This window comes from Caenorhabditis briggsae (assembly GCF_000004555.2).
Source record: "Caenorhabditis briggsae complete genome, chrI, whole genome shotgun sequence".
Lineage (NCBI taxonomy): Eukaryota > Metazoa > Nematoda > Chromadorea > Rhabditida > Rhabditidae > Caenorhabditis > Caenorhabditis briggsae.
This window is the reverse complement of record NC_013489.2, coordinates 3,111,621-3,138,302: the sequence shown is the minus strand read 5'-3', so window position 1 is coordinate 3,138,302 and position 26,682 is coordinate 3,111,621. Positions and strand designations below refer to the sequence as shown.

General features: G+C 36.6%; 3 protein-coding genes across 3 annotated transcripts in view; all 3 read right to left on the bottom strand.

Annotated features, from left to right (window-relative positions):
• The window catches only part of Cbr-dyb-1, a gene marked incomplete at both ends in the record, with an annotated part of 6,234 nt that extends 2,120 nt beyond the window's left edge, over nt 1-4,114 (bottom strand). The window contains 8 exons of the mRNA XM_045242417.1: nt 522-635; nt 737-1,054; nt 1,105-1,336; nt 2,115-2,310; nt 2,364-2,449; nt 2,497-2,633; nt 2,681-2,838; nt 3,991-4,114. Of these exons, the coding sequence (XP_045097537.1) occupies nt 522-635; nt 737-1,054; nt 1,105-1,336; nt 2,115-2,310; nt 2,364-2,449; nt 2,497-2,633; nt 2,681-2,838; nt 3,991-4,114 (1,365 nt within the window). The remainder of the gene's footprint in view (nt 1-521; nt 636-736; nt 1,055-1,104; nt 1,337-2,114; nt 2,311-2,363; nt 2,450-2,496; nt 2,634-2,680; nt 2,839-3,990) is intronic.
• Nucleotides 4,115-5,555: 1,441 nt separating this feature from the next.
• Nucleotides 5,556-12,543, bottom strand: CBG22284 (the record flags this gene model as incomplete). Its single annotated transcript, XM_045242412.1, is given in 10 exon segments — nt 5,556-5,669; nt 7,092-7,350; nt 7,396-7,637; nt 8,639-8,983; nt 8,999-9,094; nt 9,147-9,261; nt 9,307-9,482; nt 9,529-9,630; nt 10,499-10,732; nt 12,490-12,543. The coding sequence occupies 10 exon segments, from the start codon at nt 12,541-12,543 to the stop codon at nt 5,556-5,558; spliced, it is 1,737 nt and encodes a 578-aa protein (XP_045097536.1).
• Nucleotides 12,544-14,695: 2,152 nt separating this feature from the next.
• On the bottom strand, nt 14,696-25,118 carry Cbr-spe-15 (the record flags this gene model as incomplete). Its single annotated transcript, XM_002638988.1, is given in 19 exon segments — nt 14,696-14,838; nt 14,884-14,988; nt 15,399-15,512; nt 15,923-16,054; nt 16,104-16,192; nt 16,241-16,438; nt 16,545-16,658; nt 16,933-17,117; nt 17,319-17,376; nt 20,536-20,626; nt 20,926-21,037; nt 21,530-21,850; nt 21,903-22,041; nt 22,381-22,835; nt 22,838-23,392; nt 23,442-23,606; nt 24,337-24,434; nt 24,485-24,779; nt 24,837-25,118. Coding segments are annotated over 19 exon segments (3,651 nt in total).
• Nucleotides 25,119-26,682: the final 1,564 nt, after the last annotated feature.

Sequence of the window (26,682 nt, the reverse complement as noted above, 5' to 3'; positions counted from 1 at the left end):
TATGGTTTAAGACCTGCAATTGCGATCGCGCCAAACTTTTTTTTTCTGTAGATCAAAAATTAATTTGCAGTTCGGAATTGTTCTGTGGGAGAGTGTGAATTACGAAAATGAAGCTCTGGTTTTGCAAGACTTCTAGGCACTTCTGTATTCTTTGAAAAATTCGGAAAACATTTAAGAAAAAATCTATTTCAGTCAATTTCAGAGCAATATAAAACTACTTGGATTAAACTCCATTTGGCTGAAAATATCAAGGTATACTAAACAAAAACCGAGCTTCATTTTTGTAGTAGACACCTTCTTTGTAAAAATCCTGAAGAGATAAGCCACGTGGAAGTGACCTACTCTCAAGGCGCCGGTGCCCAGTTTGAAGGGTTGGCGGCTTAAGTGGGCGGGGCCTATTTCAAGGACTCAAACTATTCGGATTCATCTGAAAGTTTCAGAACATGCTGAAAAAAAAACAGAGCTTCATTTTTGTAGTTGCCAACTTTTTTGTAAAATTAGCTCCTGAAGAGATACGCCACCCTTTGTCGCCGATCATCGCGCGAGTCGACTTTTCGAAGACGAGTCTTTTCCACGCGGCGCATCTCTTCAGGACCAAATTTTACAAAAAAGTTGTCAACTACAAAAATAAAGCTCTACTTTTGTTTAGTATATTCTGAAATTTTCAGACAAATCTAGCAATTTCTTCGAACTAAAAATGACTCTCCCACAAAATTTCAAACAAAAAAAAGCTCACATCAGCTCTCCCAGACAATTTCGCCGCATATCTAGCAATCAATTTATGCTCATCATCGATAACTCCTCCGTGTGATGCTTGTCCAGGTAACAAAACTGGCGACGTTGGCCAATCAGCCGATGACGTGGCAGCGTGTTGTCTTCTGATGGTTGTCGGTGTGGCGGGAACAATATTGTTCAGGTTCAAAGGACGAGTTGGTTTTCCAATTGGGACTCCAGTCGTATTCAAAATATCAATATTGGCATCTCCGGACGATGAGGCTGGGATGCATTGAAGACTTTTATGAATGGAGTGGACTAGTTGTTTGGCTGGGGATTTCTGAAACCATTCCATCTGTGTGTTTGTTTGTCCAAATGTCCGCAACTTACATAACTAGAATACTCCTTCATTTCATGCTCATTCGAGTGGTTCTGACTCGTTCTTCCCCTCCAAAAACAACTTTGACATAGTTGATAATTGGCACATCGTTGGCATTTATAACGGAATCCTGTGAAGCTTCTCACTTGACACGCATCACAAACAACTGGATGATAGACATTGCTGACTGCTGCCATACGATGGAGAAGGGGTAACCACATGATGCATGGAGGGCACGGATCGCTGAAATAAGATTGCGAAAGAGCGTATTTGTATTCTTCACTGGATCAGGTTCTCTGTTATACCTAGTGAGCGTTGTAAAATTGGTCTGAACTTGAATCATTCAAGCAAACTTTTTGCATTGACTTTTTGTATTGTGACTTTTTTAAGCCTCAAAATAATGATTCAAAGTTGTTTGATTTGTCTGAAAATTTCAGAATATACTAAACAAAATCACAGCTTCATTTTTGTAGTTGATAGCTTTTTGTAAGATTTGGTCCTGAGCAGATATGGCACGTTGAAACGACCCGACTCTCAAAGCGCCACCCTGACTCGCGCGGCGGTTGGTTCCGTAAAGTGAGGCGCTTCCACGTGGCGTATCTCTTCAGGACCAAATTTTACAAAAAATTTGTCAACTAAAAAAGTGAAGCTCTGTTTTTGTTCGGTATATTCTGAAATTTTCAGCAAAATCGAAAAAGTTTAAAACTTTCTTTCCAGTCTTTGAATTGACAGAAACTCTTTAAAATTTGGTCCGGATGAGATACGCCCCACCTTTTGGTGCTGACCGTCTCGCGAGTTGGGGCGCCGCCTTTAGAGTCGGGTTGCTCCCTCGCGGCATTTCTCTTCAGGACCAAATTTTACATGAAAGTTGTCAACTACAAAAATGAAGCTCCGTTTTCGCTTACTATACTCTGAAATTTTCGGACGAATTGTGTCACATTCAAGTTGTTTCGTATTGCTTTGAAGTTGACTAATTTTGCAACTCGATTCTCACCAGAGCGTACTTTCCCCTCAAACGAACCTCAAAAAAGTGTCCAAAAAGACATTTAACGAAACTTTGTCATCTTTATGAAAGCATTGTGTGACTGCACTTTCAGAAAAACCAAAAGTCGGCGCTTCGAAAACGGCAGTGGTCAGAGAAAGCACTTGTTGTAGGAAATCGGTGAATTTGATATGGTCCATGAGTCCATTGGAATCGGCGATTTGTGAGAAAATGTCTGAAATTATTATTAAATAGATTATTATCAATTGAGCGCTATTGCAACCCTACATCTCAATTTATCCACCAATTTTCCAGCACACAACGTAGCTAATGCGACTTTGATCGAGAATACTGTAAGTCTTCCGGTATTTTGTCTGAAATTCAGTTTTAAGAATTTTGTCGAAAATTCTAAAACCCCTACTTATCATAAGCACCCAACAAGAAAGCCAATAACAGGGAAATGGAGACATCTGTGTCGACGTGTTGCGAAGCTACGAGTCGTTTGTTCAAATTGTGGAATACTGTAGTTAGGAGCAGCTCAGCTCGAGAGGTTTTGATCTAGAATGATCTTTGATCTTTGAGAATTTGATCCTTCAAATTGTTACCACAGTATGGAGAGGAAGTGCATTCAATCCGTTCTCTCTGAATGCTTCGATCATATTCCAAATGTCAACCAGATGGACTTTTGTCTTTTGTTGAATGAATCGAAGTTTGCAGGCGGCTCGATACGTCGCAAATCTGATTGAATCAAAGTCCTGAAGGCCTGGAAATGACATAAATCGTGACCTAATTTTCCGGGGAAAATTTGGACCAGCCGGACGGCGGCCGGCCTAATAGTAAATCTGGTCCAAAATCGAAATCATCAGAATATTCTCGATATGGGGCTCAAAAATTTTGAAATTTCATGGAAAATTTGAATCTACTGTCAAACAATGTCCCACTTGTCCCCTAAGTGTCCCTTGTCAGTGGGGCGCACTTGATAAAGGTCTTTAAAACTGTCATAACTCAGTTCATTTCTAACCTAGATCAATTAAAACGACAGATTTGGAATAAGCAAAACATGCCAGATCAAAGAAAACAAAATCAAAACTAATTTCTTGAATTTTTATTTCGGCTTAAAAATCAGACCGCGACCCAAAGTTATGGTCAAAATTCAAATTGATTGAAATATAGTCGATATGTGGCTCAAGTTGTCAGAATAAATAAGAAACTGTAATTTTCATTGCTCTAGCTGCAAAACCGAGTTATGACAGGTTTAATGAACTTTGTCAAGTGATAAGGGACACTTGGAGACAAGTGCGACAATTTTCGATAATATATTCAAAATTTTCATAAAATTTCCAAAATTTTGACACCCATATCGACTATATTTTGATAATTTTGATTTTCGACCAAATTTTTACTATTAGGCCGCGCTCCGGCTGGCGGTCCAAAATCAAATTTCAAGGAATATAGGCATTATTATACTCAAAACGTTGGAAATTTTATGGAGCATTCAAATCTAGCACTCATATTTGCTGAAAATGCGCTCACAGAAAACTGTGAACCGTGTTATGAAAGTTTCGATGAACTTTGTCAAGTGCGCCCCACTGACAAGGGACACTTGGGGGACAAGTGGGACAGTTTATGATGGTATATTCAATTTTATAATTAAAATTTCGAAATTTTGAGACCCATATCGAGTACATTCAAATGATTTTGATTTTCGACCACATTTTTTCTATTAGGCCGCGGTCCGGCTGGCGGCCCAAAATTAAATTTCAAGGAATATAGGCATGATTATACTCGAAACGTTGGAAGTTTTATGGAGCATTCAAATCTAGCAACTCTTATTTGCTGGAAATCCGTTTACAGAAAGTTTTGAGGAGTTCAACAGAAATTGCGGTAGAGCGAAGTTTTGAAAAAAAAAACTCACGCATTTCATCAATCAACTGTTGCATTTCCGTTGCCACAATCGGCGGTACCGAGTGTAGAATGTGTTCAGGAGATGGACCATTTCCAACGACGCCTACGCCTCCGCCACCATTTGATGACCACATATTCTGGAGAAAATGACCCAATGTCTTCTGAAGAAAGAAGGATGGATTCAGGGGAAAAAGAAGAGGAAACAAGAATTGACGATTGGGGATAGAAAAAGGGAAAACGGACTAATGGGTTTTGCATGTGGCCATGTGCACTGATTTGTCTCGGAAACTCTTCTTTTTTTGGGCTCATTGGAATTTGGGAAATTTACAAAATCTGGAATATTCTGGAAAAATTGGGATAAGAAGAAGGAGATTTTAGGGATTTTTCCGTTTAGAAATGCAGAGAAGAAACTAAAAAAGGCATTTGAAAGAAAAAGAAAAAAATGCAAAAAAGAAGGAAAATGGCGAATTAATTTTTAATTTGTACTACTACGGGACCCACCGTTTTTACCTCTTTTCTTATGCGCACCGAACATTTAGCTCAGAGGGAAATAGTGTGCAAAAGAGAGCGACGCAGAATGGATCGATGTGTGGAGAGAAGAGGAAGAAGAAGAAGAAGATGGAGCAGTTGGAAGGGAAAAGAAGAAGAAGAAGAAGGGATGAAGCATACGGAGAAGAAGAAAAGTGATGAGAAAAGAGAGAGAGAGAGAGAGAGAGAGAGAGAGAGAGAGAGAGAGAGAGAGAGGAGATGAATGGATGAGTATGTGCCGTTGAGGAGAGATACGACTCATTTCTCATTTTACGAGCAAAGTTTATCTTGTCGAGAGAACACCCTGTGTGTTAATTGGGCAATAAAAAGTCTGAAAAATCTAGACTTTGAGATTTGAAATTTAAAAATCGGAAATCAGTATCTCCAGACGAATCTGGAACTGAAAAGAAAAATTCTAACCAAAAAATTTTTGAGTCAAATATGATTGAATCAAAGTTTTGTAGGCCTGGAAATAGCATAAATTGTGAGAAAGTAAGTCAAATCAAAATTTGGTCTAATTTTTTATTGAAATTCTGCAAAACTCCTATAAATTTTCTGGGAACACATTTTTAACAAATATAAGTCCCATATTCAAATTCTCCTTAACATTTCCCAAATTTTGAGTATACCATTGCCTATATTCCTTGAAATTTGATTTTAGGCCGCCAGCAGGACCGTGGTCAAATAGTAAATTTGGTCGAAAATCAAAATCATCAGAATATACTCGATATGGGTGTCAAAATTTTGGAAATTTTAGGAGCATTTTGAATACACCATCAAAAACTGTCCCACAAGCTCGGGGGACAAATGTCCCCTAAGAGTCCCTTGTCGGTGGGGCGCACTTGACAAATTCATTGAAACTGTCATAGCTCAGTTCATTTTGCAGCTAGAGCAATCAAAGTTACAGTTTTGGAATCAGCAGAACATCCTCTTTGACTTCCTGAAACTCTTGAATTTTCAGGAATTGAAAAAACAAAAAAAAATCGTTTATAAGATTTATATCCCCACGAAAATTTTACAGACAAACAATGAAAATCAAAAAAAAAATTAGAATACAGCGATTTGACCGCTTTCCAGCATTGCACGAATTCGGAACTTCTGAATTTTGGTATGCACTCGGGGGAAGTCGTCAACGAAGGCGAAGGCGTCAGGAGCGACAAACTGAAACATTTGAAATTATTATAACTTTTGAGATTTAACATGGAATGACTCCCAAGTGTTACCCTCGAAAAAAATCGAGACCTATATGGTTGGATAGAGCGTAAAAAGTTATTTTAGATTCCAAACGGAATAGTTGGTAAAATTTTTTTTTTGGGAGTTATGTCCCAAAAAGTACCAAAAAATGCCTAAATTTTCAAAAAATCATAACTTTGTCAGTTTATGTCCGTTTGTTGAAATTTAAAAAACAGTAGATAGACAATTAATTGAACATTAGAGAATAAATTTTTTTTAGTTATTTTCCTATTGATTGGATAATTGATTTTTTGAAAAAATCAAAAAAATTTTCAATATCTAATCTGTATTCTGTATTCTGTATTTCTGTATTATCTGTATTTTTTACGTAATAAATACAATACAATACAATACAATCTAAAAAAATCCTAGGTTAACTTTTTTTTCATTATGTCCATTGAACTCAGCACGTTTGATTTACTATAAACCATATCAATACCCCGGGGGAAATCATGTCAAAGTCAATTTTTCAAATGCCGTACCATTTCTTAAAATCATCATCTTGAAAAAATCAAAACATGTGACAGGGCACATCTATAGTTAAACTTGATAGAAACGGCCAAACTATTTTTTAACGTAATCAAAAGAACGTAATCTTATCAACGGCTTAAACAGAATTTCGATTTAGGCCCTAGAATCAAAAATATTTACGATTTTTCGAGCCTGACCCCTATTTTTGGTGAAGTGTGACATGTGACAGGGCACATCTATAGAAAAACTTGATGGAAACAGCTAAAGTTTTGTTTAAACATGATTAAAATGACAAAATCTTATCAACGGCTTGAACAGAATTTTAAATTAGGCCCTAAAAATAAAAATATTCACTGATGATGGGACACCTTTTGTTTTTGATCATAACTTGAGAACGAAAAAAAATATCAAAAAACTGTTAACGCCATTCGATTTAAAATTAAAAAATACTATTAGACAAATGTTATTGGTTTGTTTCGTATCGCGAAAATAGGTGAAATAGAAAAGGTCGATTTCGGCTGTCCGAAGCTGGAAGGATATCTTTCGGAAATCGTTCATTTAACCTACTTTCACCACAGGGACCAAGTTGATTCCACTTTTTCTATGTTATTGTTTCATTTTAAATTAAAGAAGTCTACATGAAATGGAGCTTTGTATTCAGATGAAGATACCGTAATCCCTCTAATGAAGCCAAATCAAATTGTCAACTTCAAGTCTAAATATCTCGGTCCTTGTGACAGATATCAAAACGTGGTCAATTGGTAAAATGTTCATTATAATATCACAAGCATTTTATCAGTTGATCACTTTTTGATATCTTTTACAGGAAATGAGATATATAAACGCAAAGTTTAAAATAGTCCAATATAGCGCACTTACATGATGTGATCTACACATGCTCTTCAGCTCGTCCTTGAGTTTTGCCGCGTGGAATTGTGTACTTCTAGCTACACAAACCGCCGTTACCGGTTGTCCTCTGCCACGTGACACCACCTGAACACCTTTTATCAAGTCATTCTGATTCAGAAGACGTTCCAAATTCCAGTGCTCCACTAGACAATTATTTTTGTCGTAGATCAAATCCTCCTCATTCGCGACAACCTCAATCGCTCCGTTTTCATCCATTCGTGCGATATCACTGAAAACTTTTTAACTTTTCTGATTGTCATTGGAGCGCACTCACCCAGTGTCCACCCATTTCTCTTTTCCCTTTGTATCCGGTGCGTATCCCATAAATGTGGATCCATAGTAAACCCGAATCAATAGTTTGCCCAATTTTCCCGTCTCCACTTGATTTTCAGACCCATCAAGAGGTATCAGATGAGCCTCGTAACCGGCAATCGCTTTTCCCACATTTCGAGTGAAATCCGAATTTTGATCTCCCATTAAAGGTATCGATCCGGTCTCTGTTAGTAGGTAGCCGACCTGGAATCGATTGTAACTTTGTTGGTTTTAGAGATATCAAAACATGTTAACTATGAAAATGTAGAACATAAAATTCTGAACATTTTTGTAGTTGTAATTTGTTTTGTAGCTGAATTGGTTTTTGAGATATGCATTTTTCAAGATGTCGCGGCGAGCAGGAGCGGAGGAGGCAACTCAACTTTGAAGGCGCATATCTCAGAAAACCAAAAAGATAGAAAAAAGTTGTAAACTGCAAAACTGTAGGAAATTAAGTTTTAAACTTTTGTGCATTTGTTAACTTTTTTGTAGCTTATTTGGTTTTTGAGATACCGTAAAACCTCTAATAGAACGACACCCGGATCGTCCACTTTGAGCCTATATATCTCATTTTCTGCAAAAGATATCAAAAAGTGGCTAACTAGTAAAATGTTGCTGATATCCTGATAAACATTTTACTAGTTAACCACTTTTTGATATCTTTCAAAAGAAGTGAGATATATAGGCTCAAATTGGACGATCCGGGTGTCGTTCTATTAGAGGTTTTACGGTATGCGCCTTTAAATTTTTTGCTGCAAGCAAGAGGAAGGAGGAGGCACCCTAACTCTAAAGGTGCATATCTCGGAAACCATAAAAAATAACAAAAACTTATTAATTATAAAACTGTAGAACATAAAATTTTAAACACTTTTGTTGTTGTAACCTTTTTGTAATTAATTTGGTTTTTGAAATATGCGCCTTTAAAGTATTTGCGGCAAGACGGAGCAAGGAGGAGGAGACCCAATTTTAAAGGCGCATATGCGGCATATCTTAGAAAATTGAAAAAGTAGCAAAAAGTTGTCAGCTACAAAAATATGGAGCATAAAATTTTTAACATTTTTGTATTTATAAAATTTTTGTAGCTTATTTGGTTTTTGAGATGTGCCTTTAAAGATGTACTTCAAAGCCGTGCCGGAGGAGATGAGACCTACCAATTTTAAAGGCGCATATCTCAGAAATCATAAAATGCAGTTTTAAAAACTCACCGCAATGATTTTAACATTTTCAGCTTGCAATTTGATCAATTTCAGCACTTCCTTTGATACGCGATCCCCAATCAATAAAATATTCTCAAGCGCCGATAGTTTGACTCTCTGAGTCTGACTAATTTTTAGAAGAAGTCGCAAAGCTGCTCCATTAGACAGAAGAGTTGTACATTTGTATTTACTGACACTTGAGAACAAATTCTTCGGAAGGGGCGTGGCATCTGGGAAAACAATTCGGCATTCAGTGAGGAATGGCGAAAGGCAGACTAGGTTGAAAATGGCGATTCGGAAAATTGGAAGAGCACAAGCTAGGACGTGCTGGAATATAGTATTTTTAAATGCGCTCTATCGATAACTTACCTTATCGTTGATTCCAAAAGCCGCTGCCACGGCTCTCGCTCCGTTCAACATTTGATAGTGAGACAGGGAGATCAGTTTTGGTGCTCCAGTGGTTCCCTAGAAAATGCAAGTATGCTCTATTGATAAGAATGATAAAGATGAAACATACCAATGTAAATTGAAGGCATGCGAGTTTATGACTGGACCATTTTGAAAAATCCGGCAATTTTGCGATTTTGTCTTTGGAGGATTTCAGGAAAACTTCGGACAGAGTGAAAGTTCCGCTGAAAATAGCAACTGCGCTCCATCGCAAAATAAACAAGACTCACGCATGCTTATGCTCTTCCTCAGCCAAAATGACATGAGTCAATTTCGGAAGCAGTTCACTTTTCAGCTGTCCTTTTCTCGATCTCATTATCTCTGGAGCAATTTCTAGAAGCAAATTGTTGAGGTGATCTGCCTCGTATTGATGAGCACGGAAGCAAATGATGCATTGAAATTCTCCCTAATGAGTTATTTATTATTATCAATAGAGCGTACTTGCCACCAACCAATTCAAGTGCTCGTTTCAGCGAAAAACTGTTGGAGTAGTTGGGATTAGCCAGAGAGAAGACCAATCCAGCTCGAGAACATGCCAAGGCGCAGAGCATTACCTGAAAAAGAGGTTTTTGATGGAAGAAAGCCAATTTGAAATTTTCAGTTAAATCCAAAAAAAATCGATTATATTTTTAGACATTCAAAGTTGATCATTTTCCTTTAGATGGTACGGTATTTCCAGAAGCTTGTTCAATTCGTCAACTTTGAGCTCAATTATCTCGGCTCCTATGAGAGATATCGAAATTCCGTCAACTGATAAAATAATTGCTATATTATGATAAATATTTATTGATTGATTGCATTTTAATACCTTTCACAGAAAACCAGATAATTGAACTCAAAGTTGACGGTTCAGATGGGCTTATATCAGCGGGCATACGGTATCTAACAACGTGTAGGCAACTTTAAACCAATTTATCTGGGTTCCTGTCAAAGATATCAAAAAGTTGTAAACTGACAAAATATTAATGATATTATAACAAAAATTTTATCATTTGACCATTTTTTGATATCTTTTATGGGAAACGAGAAAATTTGGGTCAAAGTACCGTTATTACTCTGAGAGATGGTCATCCTATACTTGCTATTTGAGCTCAATTATCTTGACTCCTATGAGAGATATCAAAATTATGTCAACTAATAAAACATTTTTTATACTATGATAAACATTTCATCACTTGACCATTTTTTGATATCTTTCATATGAAACGAGAAAAATTGGGTCAAAGTAACGTAACCACTCTGTGAGAATGGCCCCAGAACAGTCAAATTTGAGTTCAATTATCTCAATTTCTACTAGAGATATAAAAAATTTGTCAACAGACATAATATTTCTGATAGTATGATAAATAATTTATTTTTTGACAACTTTTGATATCTTTCGCAGGAAACAAGATAAATTGGATCAAATTCTATGTGCACTACCTGTGAATGATTGCTTCCAGCGACAAGAACTCGATCTCCTTGTTTCAACCCAATCGATAGAAATCCAGCAGCTAGAGATTCCATTTCAGATACAATTTTCGAAAATGTTAGCGACTGTTTTTCAGCATCAAATACCGCCGCAACACGATCCATTTCAGCTTTTGTATAGATCAATTGTGGTATCGTTTGCGAATCGAAATCGATTTGTTTTGGGGGCGGAGCTTTTGAGACTCCCTGAAAAATTTTGTTTTTTAAGAAGCCATCTACCGTACCAGTATAGCTGGCGCGACTCGAGCGCTTTTGACTGGTGCGCCTTCGACGCGATTTAACCTATTTATTACGCGTCAAATTATATGTAATGTTGAAGCTTTAAAAAATTCCTTATCAATATTAGGTCACGACCCCTCCTTCTTTCCACGGTTCAAAAATTGCCACGCATTGGAAAAAGAATCAGTTCTCTGGGAAATCAAATTCTTTGAACTTTATTGTTGGATAATTTTCACAGGAACTTTCTCACTGGTAAGAAGCTCTCTGCATTACGCTGCTTATTGTTGTCTCTTTTGCTTTTTTCTCTCGATTGGTTGCATGTGAAAAAGTACTAAAAGGCCCAAAGGGTTGCCATGTTCCGGGGTTCATGGCTAGGTGTTCTATCACTGAACGTCCCCCAGTAGCAAGAGATTTTATCAAAGATTAAAAAAATTGAGACAACAGTGAAAAGCGGTATGCGATGTGGCTTCTCATCAGGGAGAAGGAGCTTTTGAAAATTAACCGACAATGGTCTCCGAAAAGAGGGGTTTTTCGGCTGACTTCTTGCCTTTTTTGTTAGGGGTTGGGGGACCCCTCCCTCCAATCCCTATGGGTTTTAGAAGGTGATCCCATTGGAAAATAAACCTTATTTCCCTTTCATGTACTGAGCCTCTACGTGGCGAAAGGGATCAACAGACGAAACATTCGTCTGGCTAATCAGTACACTATTGAACTTTGTTTTTTTTTTGTAAATGTTTAATTTTCATTTAAAAAAATTATTCTGTTGATTTTGACTGTTTTCAGGAGTATATAGCTCGAGACCTAGATTGAAAGCTTTCTATCCATATACCGTAAACACTCTAAGTCACCCAAATCATCCGCTTTGAGCCCATGCATCTCATTTCCTGTAAAAGATATCAACAAACTTTAAATTAATAAAATGTTGCTGATATTATGATGAACATTTTCTTAGTTGACTATTTTTAGGTATCTCCTACAGGAACCGAGATATATCGTCTCAAAGTCAAAGTATGTTCAGGCGTTCTGTTAGAGTCTTTACGGTAACTTTTTGAAAATTCCTAGATTTTCCATTTTTTGCCGATTTCTGACAGGCTCCTTTTTTGGCCAGTTTTTTTTACTGAAAACGTGAAAAAAATAGATGTCTTTCCGAAATCGACAAATAGCTGAAGATCTGGAAAATTTCAAAAAATTCTGTGAATGCAAAGTTTTCCATCTAGGTCTGTTTTAGAAACTTGACAAGCAAGCTTCAGATGGTCAAAATTGCTCAAAATCAACTGAAAAAATTCTGTTTTGAATATCTTATCGACCGACGCTGAAAAATCCTATACATTTTTTGTGCTCATTCCATTTATTAAACTACCTATCGTCAATAGAAAGCCCAAAAAACCGTTAACTTTGACCTAGTTTATCACAATTCCTGTTATAGATATCAAAAAGTTATCGACTTATAAATTATTTATCATAATATCACCAATATTTTATCAGTTGACAAAATTTGGATAGCTTCTACAAGAATCGAGATAGTTAGGCTCAAAGTTGAGGGTACTTAGTAGGCTTCTATTAGAGGAAGTACGGTATGGCGTATCTCCTCAGTGCCAAATTTTTCCAAAACGTTATCAATTATAAAAATGAAGATCTATTTCTGTTTAGTATTTTCTAAAACTTTCAGAAGATTCGAAACATTTTGAACCATTATTGTAAGACTTTGAAAAAAAGACACCTACCGTAACCCAACCATTGTAGTCAATACAAAAAGTTTGCTGGAAAAAGTCAGCCATTTCCGTTGAGAAATCTTCACCAATCCAAAAAAATCACTACTCTCCGGAAGATGATTGTATTACGAAACGTGGGACTTGTTGTTTCCCGACAGCGCTCCCCGAATCCGAAGCCAACTGTCACTTCTGGGGTTGAAAAAATCCACGACGACGAGAGATATTTATTTGTTGAAGAGACGCAGACGATTGATGGGACTAGTCAGATAGAGAGAGGATTTTCGAAACAACAGAGAGTTGTAAAAAAACGGAAGGGACCGATAAACAAACGGGGAACGTGATGGGAATGGATCCATCTTATGACTATTGGTCAGTCGGAAAAATAGGAACTGTTTTGGAAAATTTGATAGCTATAGATTTTTCAGAAATTCATCTGAAAAGTTTTTCAAATACAGATGAGTTCAATTTTAAGCGATGGCCCAAAAATTTAGGGCTGAATTCAAGTATAGCCCCCAAAATGAACCATAGTTGAGCCCCCCACCTCCAACAATCTAGACACTTGCAGCAGTTCATAAAAAGCCCCCCACCAATTCAAATATAGACCCCCACTTTTAAATGGTCCATTCCAATTCAAAAAAAGCCCCCCACCCATTCAATTATAGACCCCCACTTTTGCGTAGTTTGTGGTGTGTGAAGGGTACCGTAACCGTCATGATGAAAATTTTGAGCTTTTTTTTAAATTTTTCTTTGATTTTTTCGGAATTTGTGTCATTTTTCACCATTTTTCCTTGTTTCTTGGGAACTTTTTCTGAAAAATACTTGTCAGCTATGTATATCTTATCAGAACTTCCAAAATTAAAACATTCTAAAATTCAGGCTTAGGCCAAAAAATGGTGGGGACCTATTTTTGAATTGGTGGTGGTCTAAAATTGAATGGGTGGGGGGTTATTTTTGAATTGGTGGGGGGTCATATTTGAATAAAGTGGTGGGCTCAGATAAGGTTCTTTTTTTGGGGGCTATTTTTGAATGGTTGGGGGCTTTAATTGAAGAAGGCAGGGAGGGGTGGGGGCCATATTTTAAGAATACCAGGTTCTTCAAAAATAGGCTCCCACTTTGTACTGTTGGGGGGTCATACTTTAATCAACCAATTCAACTTCAGCCCCCCACACCTCAGTAGAGCCCCCCCATTTTTGTACTGGTGGGGGGACTCTACTATAGTTGTTTATAAGGTGGGGGGTCATATTGAGGTGGGGGCTATATTTGAATTATACCAAATTTAGCTATGAATCTCTTATTTGAGCAAAGTTATGGTCTGAATAATTCAAAAAAAAAAGTTTTTATTCTGAAAATTACCGAAAAATGTGAATTTCCAAAAAATCCAGAAAATCGAAAAAAAAGTGAACTTTCCGAAAGTTAAGAAACGTTGATGAATCTTAATGAAAATTCTAAAATTCTATTTCTGAAAATTTTTAAACTCAAAATTTTCAGAAAATTCAAAAAATTTCCAAAATTTAAAAAAATTTAAAATTCGCAGAATTTTGAAAAACTCTGAAATTTCAAATATCCTGGAATTTCCGGAATATTTTTTAAAAAATCAGATATTTCAAAGAAACTCAAAAATTTCCCAAAAATTTAAACAAATTTCAATAAAATTCTAAAAATTTCAAAAAATCAAAAAATTTTTTTTTAATTTCTAAATTTTTTTCCAAAAAAAATCTAAAAGCCTAAAATTCTGAAGAAAATCGAAAATTCCTAAGTTTTTGAAAATTCCAAAAATTTGAAAATTTGAAATTGACGAAACTCCAAAATTCAAAAAACTCTGAAAATTCTAAAAATTTCAAGTTTTGAAATTCCGAGAAGTCTCAAAAATTCCAAAAAATCGAAATGTTTAAATTTAAAAATTGAGAAAAATCAAAAAAAAAATCTGAGCATTCCGAAATTTTAAAATCCATTACAACAAAAAAAAGCTCAACTTGAAAAATTGAGAAAAAAAAATGAAATTTAATTTTGTCCGTAACTTCAGAAGTAGGTCAAATAATAACATTTTTTCAATCTTTGTCAATTTTTTAAATGCTGTAAAAAGTTTAAGATAAACTCTGGCTCAGTTCAATTCAGTTAAAAAAAGAAATTTTCAATTCCAAATTCATTTTTCATACAAAAAAAGACACAGGCAACATTTTGGTTCACTAGTTGTTCTTGTTTTCCAATGGTCCATAGGCTATGGAGTCCACTCAACAATTGGTTTTCCTCCAAAGTGATACCACATGGTTTCGAAATCGTTCGCCGAAATTTCGGCACCCTTTTTTCTGAGAAGACCAGTCTGCTCCAATGGCAGTTCACACATTTGCAAATCATCTTTGCCTGCAAATGAGAAATTTCGAAATTTTGAAATTCTCAGAGGCTCACCGGAAACGAGTAGTTGTGGTTTTTGAGACGGACGAATTGTCAACTGACGACGAATGTATTGTCCGTTGAAATGGGCATACCACATGCCGGATTGGGATCCGCCATCTAAAGAAACAAAGGTTTTTTGAATTTTCAAAATTTTAATTTCGGAAGGAATAGATTTTGAAAAACTTTAAAATTTCCCACATGTTCACTTTGCGCTCAATTATCTCGGCTTCTATAAAAGATACCAAAAATCTGTCAACTAATAAAATTTTGCTGATATCGTGATTAACAACTTATCAGTTAACTCATTTTAGATATCTTTTACGGAAATCGAAATATTTGGGCTCAAAATTGGCGGTTTGATTGGTCTAGGTTTTCAATATTTTGGCAAGTCGGAAAATCGAAAAAAAGGACCAAAGCCTATCACTTTATACCATTTTGTACAATTTTTCAAGATATAAATTTTAAAATGTAATTCAAATAAAAATAGTCAGCTTGAAAAATGTTATAAGCTCTAAACCAAAACTCACTTTTCCTATTGTCCGTCGCAAACGAGACCTTGAAATAGCGTTGTTGAGTCAACGCCGGATTGAGATGAGGAGCCGCCTGGACACGAGACACCATCATTGATGAGCTCGGTTTTTCTGGAAGAATTATTGATTGAAAAAATTAGATCATCTGTAGTTTTGGTTGTGATGTTTTGGACTCATGTTATCGTAAATCCTATAATAGAACCCAATCATAGGTACACTTTGAGCTCAATTATTTTGGTTTCTGTGCAAGATATGAAAAAGTAGTCAACTACAAAAATGTTTTTCAAATTATGAGCAATCAGTTGACCACTTTTTGATATCATGTACAGAAACCGATAAATTGGCTCAAAGTTGATAAGGGTCCTTATCCACCATAAGTTCATTTCAAATTTTTTTTAGAGATTAGGTCAAATGATTTAGGTCAAATTCAGGAAATCAAATTTAGAGTTATTCTAGATCCAGCTATATTCCATTTTGGTTCTTTTCATTTTCTCGCTAATTGCCCTCATTATCAAGCTTACGTTGACTGTAGACTGTCAATGGAGCACGCGTCGGTGGAACATCTCGATTCGCCGAATTCTTCGATTTCCACTCGTTGTAGATGCGAAGACGACGATGGAATTCCTCTTTGCATGCCACCAACAGTTCCATATCTGCAAAAATAAGGTCCAACCGTTCCTCCAGCTATCTCTAATTACTCACCGTTACTCGTATTAATTGCATCACGAAGATCCGCATACTTCCAGTTACCCAAATCATATTTTGACTGTGTTTGCTGTTTCTGCGCTCCACTCCCAGGAGACACTTCAGATGACGTTGAAGTGGTTGTCATGTTGGTGTTCTCCTGAGCAACCAGTGCCACGCCATCCGACAAAGCCAAACGAGCCGAGACAATTGCATCGAGACGATCTCTCTCCTCATGATCACGTCTCTTCTGTTCCTCTTCAGCCTCTGCCGCTTCCTTCTGCTTCTCGAGTTCCAGTTGCATCTCGTACTCTTTTTGCGCCTTCTCACGCTCCTCCTCCATCTTGCGACGTCTTCAAAAATCAGTTTGATTGACCAATCAATGTTTTAAAGTTTGGTATTCATCACAAAATTTAAAAACCTCAGAATTTCCCAGCCAAGTTCATTTCAAAAACTCACAAAAGTCTCTCCTGCTCCGCAGCGGCCTTCTCCTCCAGCTCGCGACGTTCCTTCTCTTCGGCTTCTCGGCGTGCACGCTCCACCTCAGCGAGTTCGTCATTTTCCAATTGTTGTCTGCAATTTTGATGGATACTGTACTTTGAATAAAAGAGTTTCTTTTTTTAATTCAAGAAAATACTAATTAGCGTAAAACCTATAATAGAAGAGCTCCACACTGTCAAGTTTGAGCCCATATACCTCGGTTCTTGTAGCAGTTATCAAAAGGCGGTCAACTGATAAAACGTTTGTGATGTTATGATAAACAATTTATCAGTTAACAACTTTTCGAAATCTGTCACGGGAAGCGAGAAAAATTGACTCAAAGTTAAAAGTTGAAAAAAAAACAAACTTCAAATCGGCAATAATCGAATCAACTCTGGCGACACACTCCTCGTAACACTTGACAGCTCGATCAATCTCCTCCTCCAAATCGTCGTTTTTGATCCGCTTGACGAGCTCTTCGAGTTCGGAAGTCGTCGAATCGGCCGCTTGTCTCCATTTGTCCTGACTCGTCTCGTTCATACGAGCCAAAATCTAAAGCAAAATTGCTCATTTTTCAATTTCCATAAAACCTCTAATAGAAGGGCACTGATACATTGAGCCAATTTTTCTCGCTTTCCGTCAATGATATAAAAAAGTTGTCAACTGATAAGTTGTTCATCAAATCGATATCTTTCACAAAAACCGAGATATATGGGCTCAAAGCTAGGGGGCCTTATATTACAGGAAACTAACGTCAGTCATCTCACGAGAATGTTCGAGAAGAGCACATGCTTTGCGGTAGACGGCAAGTCTGGAAGGTGACATTTTTGGGGTGAATGAAGAAAGTCGAAAAGGAAAATTCTCGAAAAAAAATTTTTCAAGAGCCCTCGAATTCACATAAAATCTATGGGTTGCCAGGGGAAGTGTTGTCCAGGAGATATGGGAAAATTTGAAAAAAAAAACTGAAAAGATTGGAGAGACGCAGAGAAAAAGGCAAAACCAAAGTGTCCCAAAATTTGGTCCAGTTTTATATTTGTCCGTTTTCAAAATTTATGAAAATTCAAACTTTCAAAAAACTTCAGTTTCAGAAAAAAGAAGGCTGAAGTTTAAAAAAAGCGGAAATTTTGAAAATAGTCCTAATTTCCTAGAACATGATCTATAAATTCAAAATCGCTTTTGGCAGGAAATTCTGGCTTCACGTCACTTTGCAACCACGACGTTTTGAAACCGGTCATTTCGAAACTGCATGACACTTCAAAATCGGTCATTTCGAAACCGCTGCACTTCGAAACCAGTCGTTTCGAAACTGCGAAACTTGCACGTTGAAATTTTTTCTTCAATTTAAGACTTAAAATTTCCAATTTTCAATGTCATTTTTAAGTGACCGTGTTTTTTCTCGGTTTCGAAATGACCGGTTTCGAAGTGTCGCGGTTTCGAACTGACGCGGAGCCGAAATTCAAAAAAAAAACTCCATAAATCCTAAAAATAGATCAAAAACCCTATTGTCTGATCATTCCCAAAAAGACAGAGAAAAAGAGAAAAAAATAGAACTGAGTTGAGTTTTTTTTTTGTTCTGGTTCAATTCAAATTCCCATGAGAATTTTGTGGGACGACCGGAGACGACGATGACCCCCGTAAAAAAAAGAAGACGTCGTCGTCGTCTTTTTTTGAAGGTTCTGTGTACAAAATTCAGGAGAGAATATATTCCAAGAAAATGAAATAGAGAGAGGAGGAGAGCAATTGGGAGAGCAGGAAGAGCAGGAAATAGGGGCGGAATTTCCAAATTTCTGGGGTTTAGTAAATTAAAAATTGGCTCTTTTTCTCTATTTTCTCTGGAACGGCACGTAGAAGAGCGTCAGAATCCGAAAGTGAAATCAAACCTCAGAGAATGGCTCATATTTGAAAAAAAAAAGAAGGGATGAGCTCAAAAAAAGTAAAGAGCTTCTTAAAGATAGAGACTGAACATTTTTCTTTGAGCTGAAAATCCAAGTGCTTCTTTTCACATAGAAGACTAGAAATCATAATTGGTAGGTCAAAAACTCGCAACACTTGCACTTTTACCATAATTACCTAAAAAGCTGTAATAAACGATAGAATAGAAGGGCTCCTCAAGTTTGAGCTCATATTTCTCAGTTCCTATAAGAGATATCAAAATATTTTTAACTGATAAAATTTATATTTTTATATCAGTAGCATTTTATCAGTTGGCAACTTTTTCATATCTTTGACAGGAACCGAGATAAATTGGGTCAAAATTAAAGGTTAGGGGCCTTTCTGTTACAGATTTTACCGTAATTTATCAGGCTTCAATATATATTTGTTTCCGATTTTTGAAAAATTCCAAAAAAAATAAAAATCGTAATTTCAAAGCTTAAAAAACCCTAATTTTCCATGTCAAAAAAACCCAAAATAGGATCATGATGGGGTAAGAAAAAGGATGCAAAATAGGAGAAAATAGGATTTGTGTATGTATATTTGTTCTCTCTTCTTCCTCTTTTTTTTTTATAAGACTATTAGAAAATCTTCCCCAAAAATAAAAAAAGCAAGAAAATGAGATGTGACATTGAGCGGAGGATGCGGGTGGGGGGGCATTTGCAAAAAAAAAAAAATTTCGGGACAACCAAAAAAAATAGGAATCGGAAATCTATGCATTTTGTGATGAGTTTTGACAGGGGAGGCTAAAAAGTTTTGAGATTCGAAAATAATGAATTGGAATATGTCTTCGAAATGCTGTATTTTCTAAATATCAAAAGTCACAAATTTGAAATTTCCGAATTTTCGAACTCTACCGTGTTTTCTCTTATAGAAGCCACACCTAAACGGTCTGAACTTTGAGCTCAATTATCTCGGTTCCTATAGGAGCTATCGAAAATTTGTCAACTAATAAAATGTTTCTGATATCATGATTAACAACTCATCAGTTAACACATTTTAGATATCTTTTATAGCAACCGAGAGCGAGCTCAAAGCTCAAGTATTAGATGGGCTTCTATTAGAACAAAATTTTCAAAAAATCTTGTAAGGGAATAAAAAAGAGAATGGAAAATAGAAAAAAACATGAGATCTTACTCCTCCGCCTTCTCCTCCTTTTATCATCTTTTTCTCTTCCTAATGAACTTAATTTCGCCAAAAAAAGGAATCAATTTTTCATATTTTTCCTCTTTTTCTAACCGCCCACTTTGAGCTTATTTATTTGAGATTATGAAAGATACCTAATAGTTGTCAACTAACAAAATCTCAAGGTATCAAAAATTTTTTATCAGTTGACACCTTTTTGATATCTTTCACAGGAAATGAGATATGGGCTTACGGTATTTTTGAATTTCCAAAAAATTTTCAGAAACCAAAAAATATTCCAGACAAAAACACCGATAATTGAAGTATGGGAAAATTCGGATCCAGTTTTCAGAAGAAGAAGAAGAAGAGAGGGTCATCATTTTGGGGCAAGGGAGAGAGAAAGAGAGAAATCGAGCTTCTCCTCATCGGAAAAAAAAGACAAACAAAAACAAAATTAAATCGAGCAAAAGAAGGAGAAGACAAGGAATAAAAGAGGAGAAGGAGAAGGAGAAATAAGAAAAGAGAGTAATTATCTTTTCAAACTGATCAGAGCCAAAATGTTCTTCTGACTAGACAACAATAAAATATTATTTTTGGGACCCTCAAAAAGAGAAACCAGCCGTTTCGAAACCAGTCACTTCGAAACCGGTCACTTCGAAACCGGTCACTTCGAAACCGAAAAAAAACACAGTCAAGTAAAAATGAAATTGAAAATTGGAAATTTTAAGTCTTAAATTAAAGAAAAAAAATTGAAGCGTGCAAATTTCGCAGTTTTGAAATGACTGGTTTCGAAGTGTCACGTAGTTTCGAAATGGCTGGTTTCGGAATGTCGCGGTTTCGAAGTGACGCGGAGCCGAAATTTCGAGTCCATTGGCCTAAATCTGGTTTTCTAGACCACCAAACAAAAACCAACCTTTTATGGAAACGTTTGCGGACCAAATATCCTCTCATCCACGCCTGGATCTTCTTGATCTTGTCAGCACGGTACAGGATTTTGTTCTTCACTGAAAAAAAAAATCAAATGTTTGGGGGAAATTTTGAATTTCTCCAATTTCCATTTCAGATGACGTCAACGTCATCTGAAATTTGGAAAATAAAAAAAAACAAATGATTCATCTTGGATCAAAGTCTTTGAATTAAAAGAAACTGCCTTAATTTCTAGATTGATCCAATTTTCATAAAATTGACCTCGTTATGTTTTAATAAGTAACAAGACCTAGATTTTTCAGAAATGAATTTTCTAACTAAACATTTGTAAAGTGGCCCAACTTCCACTGGCCTAGAAAATTCAAAAAAAACTGACGCTTGATAACACTCCACGTTCCATACTGAGCCTTTCTCCAACGAGCCTTGATGAGCCAATCGGTGACTTTTGAGATCAATTCCATCATGGTATCCGGGTCTTGCTTCATCATCTGAAAACACTTTTTTTAACATAAAATTTGATTAAAATACAGTATTCTTAATTAGTAGGACATACGGTATTTTCTATAAAGCGGACCAACCAAACTTTGAGCTCACTTATCTCAATTTCTATAAGAGATATCAAAAAGAAGTCAACTGATAACTGTTTGTTATATTATCACCAATATTTCATCAGTTGACCAATTTTTGATATCTTTGACAGGAACCGAGCAAATAGATCTCAAAGTGCACTTCTATTAGAGCAAATACGGTATTAGGAATGGTTTGAATTTTTAGGTCAAAAAATACATAACTTGAGATAATTTTTTTAAATTCTGATAAGCCATAATTTTGGTAATTTTCAGTCTTTTTAATTGAAATATACACCAAATGAAACCTGAATAAAATTTCTACATTTTGATATAATTTTTAACTTTTGATCTATTGAATATAGTGCCCTTCTATTAGGATGTTTACGGTGTTCCCACAGCATAAAAAATCACCTGATCAAACTCAGCAAACTTTCCGGCTCTAAAGAACACTTTGGTGTTTCCAAACTGAAAATCGTGCGAATCCAGACCCAACGCACGGAACAAGCATTTCGAGAACATTCTCGGATCCAAACGTGCCAAACTCGGTGGCAGACTCTTCTCATACATTGAATACAAATCGGAAAACGACGTACGACTCGGGAATCCTTCCTGCATCAGACGAAGCACCGACGCCATTCCGGCACATTGAAGCTGTCCGAGAATCGCCGAACCATCAAACTGCCACGCTTTCATTTGGCTGTTCGGTTTGACACAACGAACGAAATGGGTACCCTGGAATTAGGAGAAAAAAAGATAGATAATCAAATGTTATTGGGAGGCTTGCCGTGTTATTCAGTTTGTCGAGAAGAGACGATAATTGAGATTTGAATTTGGCGCCAACGCTGACAGCTTTCAGGCGACCGCCCGTTTTAACTGCACCAGTGGAGGATTCATTTTGGAATAGGGCAACAATCAGGGGGAATCTGAAAAACGTCTTATAGAGCCCAAAACTTCAATTTCGAAAGTTTTCAAAATTATTCTTTGGCGCCGGGCCAAGGAGCTCTAAAAAAACGTCCTATCATTGTCGGCCACCCTGTACAGTAATCTGAACATTGAAAAAACGAACTTTCTCAAAGCTCTGTATATCAAAATTTTGAAAAGCTCTAACTTTTGACTTAAAATTCCATTTTCTGAAAAAAAATTATATCAAAATGCAGGAAATTTTTTCAGCTTTCATTTGGTATACATTTCATTTGAAATGGCTCAAAATTAGAAAAGTTATGGCTTATCAACAAAAAAACTTAAAAATTCCAAAAACTCACGATGATTGCTCAATGAGCATTTCCAACGAATTGTGCAGCTGATCGTTATTCTTCTCCACGAAATATCTCGTCTCATAGCAAACAGTTCCAGCATAATGTCGAATCAACAATCCCTCATCATCTCTCATCTCTCTATGAGACTTGACTTTCGACTTGCGCGGTGCATCCAAACGGAAGTGTCCCTTATTCGATTCATGAGCTCGTTGAGTGAAGTGCTGGAATGTGGCACGTGGCAATTTTGCCTCCTCATCAAGTAGATCAAACAATCCACATGGCTTCTTCTCAAACAGTTCAATACAGTCTTGATTGTCCGAGAATTCAATCTTCTGGATGTTGAGACCTTCCGATTCGTACATCTCTTGTTCTTGCTTCAGAATCCGCTCGTTGAAAAAGTGTTGAAGTTTCTCATTGCAGAAATTGATGCAGAATTGTTCAAAAGAGTTGACAGCAAAGTATTGAAACCAGCCACATCCAATACTCCAATGTATGCAGAACTCTTCTCGAATGGGATACTCTTATTGATTTGAGCCACCAACCAATCAAACAATTTCGAATAAATCGCTTTTGCCAGTGCATCTCTTCCAGCTGCCGCTTCGTAAGCCTTCAATGGAACTCGAATCAATGTACCCTTGACGCCTCCTTTCGTTGCTTGCATGATTCTTGCACACAGTCCCATTCTCAATTCTTCTGGCTCCAAACCCAACAATTCAGAAACACTCATCAATGAATTCTCCGCGTCTCCAGTGATCCGACATCCACCACGACTATCATTCGAATTCTCCTCAAATTCAATATTTCCAAGATGAAGGATTCCAGCGATCGTCGACCAAATGAACATCTTCTCTGAATTTCCAAGTCCAGATAGTCCCAATGCTTTCTCGAGTTTTGCAAAATCATCGATATCACTGATAATCGAATCAGATACGGTATCGGTTTCCGAGAAACGATCCGAAGCGATTTTCGGTGACGATTTTGAGTTGGCGAAGAACATTGTTGCACCGTGTTTCAGGTACTGCAAACAAGTCATATTCGGCTCTGCAAATACGCTCCATTGAACTCACATTAAACTTGCTGGCTGGCGCCAATCTCAATTTCTCATACAAATCTGGTGATGCGCCAGCGATGAGTTGATAGAAAATGTGATAGTTTCTCTCTCCAGATGACTGACGACACACACGAGACGTCTCCAGCAAGTAGTGTGAAATGAATCCACCGGCAACGGATCCCTAGAAACGTTTAGGTAAAATTACAGCAGTCCGTAAATTATCATAACTACAGTAACTCTCAATTTTCTAAAATTACAGTAATCCAAAGAATCACAAAACTGTAGTAACTGAGTTTGAAAAATTACAATAGTACAAAATACTACAGTAATCCCTGAATTTCCAAAACTACATTAATCCGAAAATCCAGGGAATTACAGTCATCGAACGTTTCAAAAATCTACAGTAATCCTAAATTTTACAGAACTACAGTAATCCAAAATCCACAGAAGTACAGTAACCACTGAATTTCCAAAACTACATTAATCCTTCACTTTCCAAAAGTACTGAAAAACGCGAATTCGCAAAACTTCAGTAACCCTCCATTTTCAAAAGCTACAGTAGTACAAAATATTACAGTAGCCCTCAAATTTCCAAAACTACAGTAACCCTCCGTTTTCCAAAGCTACAATAGTCTGAAAATTTCACAAAATCAAAGAAACTACAGTAATTCTGATTCATAAAACTACAGTAGTCTCGAATTTCACAGAATTTCGGTAACTCTCAAATTTCCGAAACTACAGTAATCTGAAAACCTCACGAAACTGCAGTAACCCTTCAATTTAAAAAATACAGTAAACTAAAGTTTTCTAAGATTACAGTAATCCTTCACTTCCCAAAACTACAGAAATCCGAATCTTCACGGAACTACTGTAGCTCATAAATTTCCAAAACTGCAGTACCCCAAACTCACACTCTCCGAGAAATGGATCTGCACAAATTTTCCGAATCGACTCGAATTGTTGTTTCGAAGCGTTTTCGCATTTCCGAACGCCTCCAAAATTGGGTTGGCTGAATTTTCAAAAAATTTATCTAACTCTCCATAGAGCACTTTTGCTTACTTTCCAAAAGTCTCTGTTGAATCGGTCCCGCTTCCGAACCCCAATTTTCACACAAATATTTGAGTACAGCTTTTTGGGATTCAGTTTTTCCGGCACCAGATTCTCCAGAGACGATAATCGATTGAGACGTTTTATTTCGACGCATTTCACGATAAGCTTTGTCGGCGATCGCAAAAATGTGCGGCTCTTTTTGACCCAAAGATTTTCCACGATACTCTTTGATTGTTTCAGACGAGTAGAGATTATCAATCAATTGATATGGATTGATTGAGATCAGAATGTTGGCGACATACGTCTGCAAAAAGCATTCTCATTGGAGCGCATTTTCTTCTTATTTATTTTGAAAACCCACATAAATCTTGCCATTTGCATATCTCAAACGGCAGTTATTGAGCAAAGTGGCTTCGTTCAAATGAACCAATGCACAATTATCCTCAACCGATTTCGTCGGATCCTCCTCACATGCGAACGTCTCCTCGTAGCGACGAGTCACCGTTTGATTCGTGGATTCTGTTGTCAACTGGAATCCATTATGAGTGATATCCGTGATTCGTGCCGCCACGAAGCCATCGACGTCATCTGAAATCCAAACGAGCCGTCCGAAATCCGCTGTGCTATGTGTGCTACTCTCCATCTCTTCTCGAGGTTGTTTGTTTCTGTAAAGAACGCTCTATTGCAAAAAATATAATATTTTTAAAATTTAATGCTCAACATTTTTTTTTTGACAACTTTTAAGCATCTTCTAAACTGTGTGAGCTACAATCTTTTGAAAATCGTAGACCTCAAAGAGCCACAAATCGAAATTTGAAGATTTACAATTTAATTTCGGTTATAGCTATCAAAAAGTTGTAAATTACAAAAATGTGTGAAATTGTATTCTCTACAATTTTTATGTTAACAACTTTGAAGCATCTTTCCAACTGAGCGAACTACAAGCGTTTGAAAATTGCAGACTTAAAAAAACTTTGGGGGCTTACAACTAAAGGTTGAGCTATCAAAAAGGCCTTAACTACAAATACATATAAAATTTAATTTTCTACATTTTTTTAGTTGACAAGTTTTCAACATCTTTCTAACTGAGCATGCTGCAAACGTTCTACATCGCAGACCCCCTTTTGGGTGCTTCTACACGTGCTTTTGGGTGCTTCTTTGGGTGCTTCTGCGCGCAGAGAAGTCAGAGATTCTAACATTTCTGCGTCTCCATTGGTGCCTTTTCAGCCTTAGCAAGAAGTTGTAAATTACAAAAATGTGTAAAATTTAATTCTCTATAATTTTGCAGTTAAACTTTTTTTTTGCTCCATGTGAACTAAATAAGCTACAACCGTTTGAAAATTGCAGACCCCAAAAAAATTGCCAAAGAAACTTTGAAAGGTCATATCTCCATTTTAATCATAGATATCTGAATGATGTAAACTGCAAAATGTGTAAAATTTAAAGTTATACATTTTTTATATTAACAACTTTTCAGCATCTTTTCAACTGAGCAGGCTGCAATCGTTCTAAATCGCAGACCCCCTTTTGAGTGAGCCTGAGAGAGTGCAGAGAAGCCAGAGATTCTAACTTCTCTACGTCTCTTCAGACCTAGCAAGAAGTTGTAAACTACAAAAATGTGTAAAATTTGATTCTCTATAATTTTGCAGTGGAACATTTAATTGGATGATTTGAAATAAGTGAGAGCTACAACCGTTTTAAAATTGCCGACATAAAAAAAAGTGCTAAAGAACCTTTGAAGGTTTACAACTGAATTTTGGTTATACCTATCAAAAAGTTGTAAACTACAAAAATATTTAAAATATAAAGTTCTACATTTCTTATGTTAACAACTTTTGAGCATCTTTTTAACTGAGCGAACTACAAGCGTTTGAAAATTGCAAACTTAAAAAATTCACTAAAGAAACTTTGGAGGCTTACAACTAATGGTTGATCATAGCTATCAAAAAGGCCTAAACTACAAAAATATATAACACTTATTTTTGTACATTTTTTTAGTTGAAGACTTTTGAGAATCTTTCCAACTGAACGAACTACAAGCGTTCTTAAGCGCAGACCCCCTTTTGAGTGCTTTTACACGGGAGAGAGCGCAGAGAAGCCAGTGATTCTCACTTCTCTGCGTCTCTTATCAATTTTACCTCTTGCAAAATGTTTTTGGTGTCAGCAGGGGAATTGTTTATGACTGATGTGTTCGTGGAGCCGTCCGA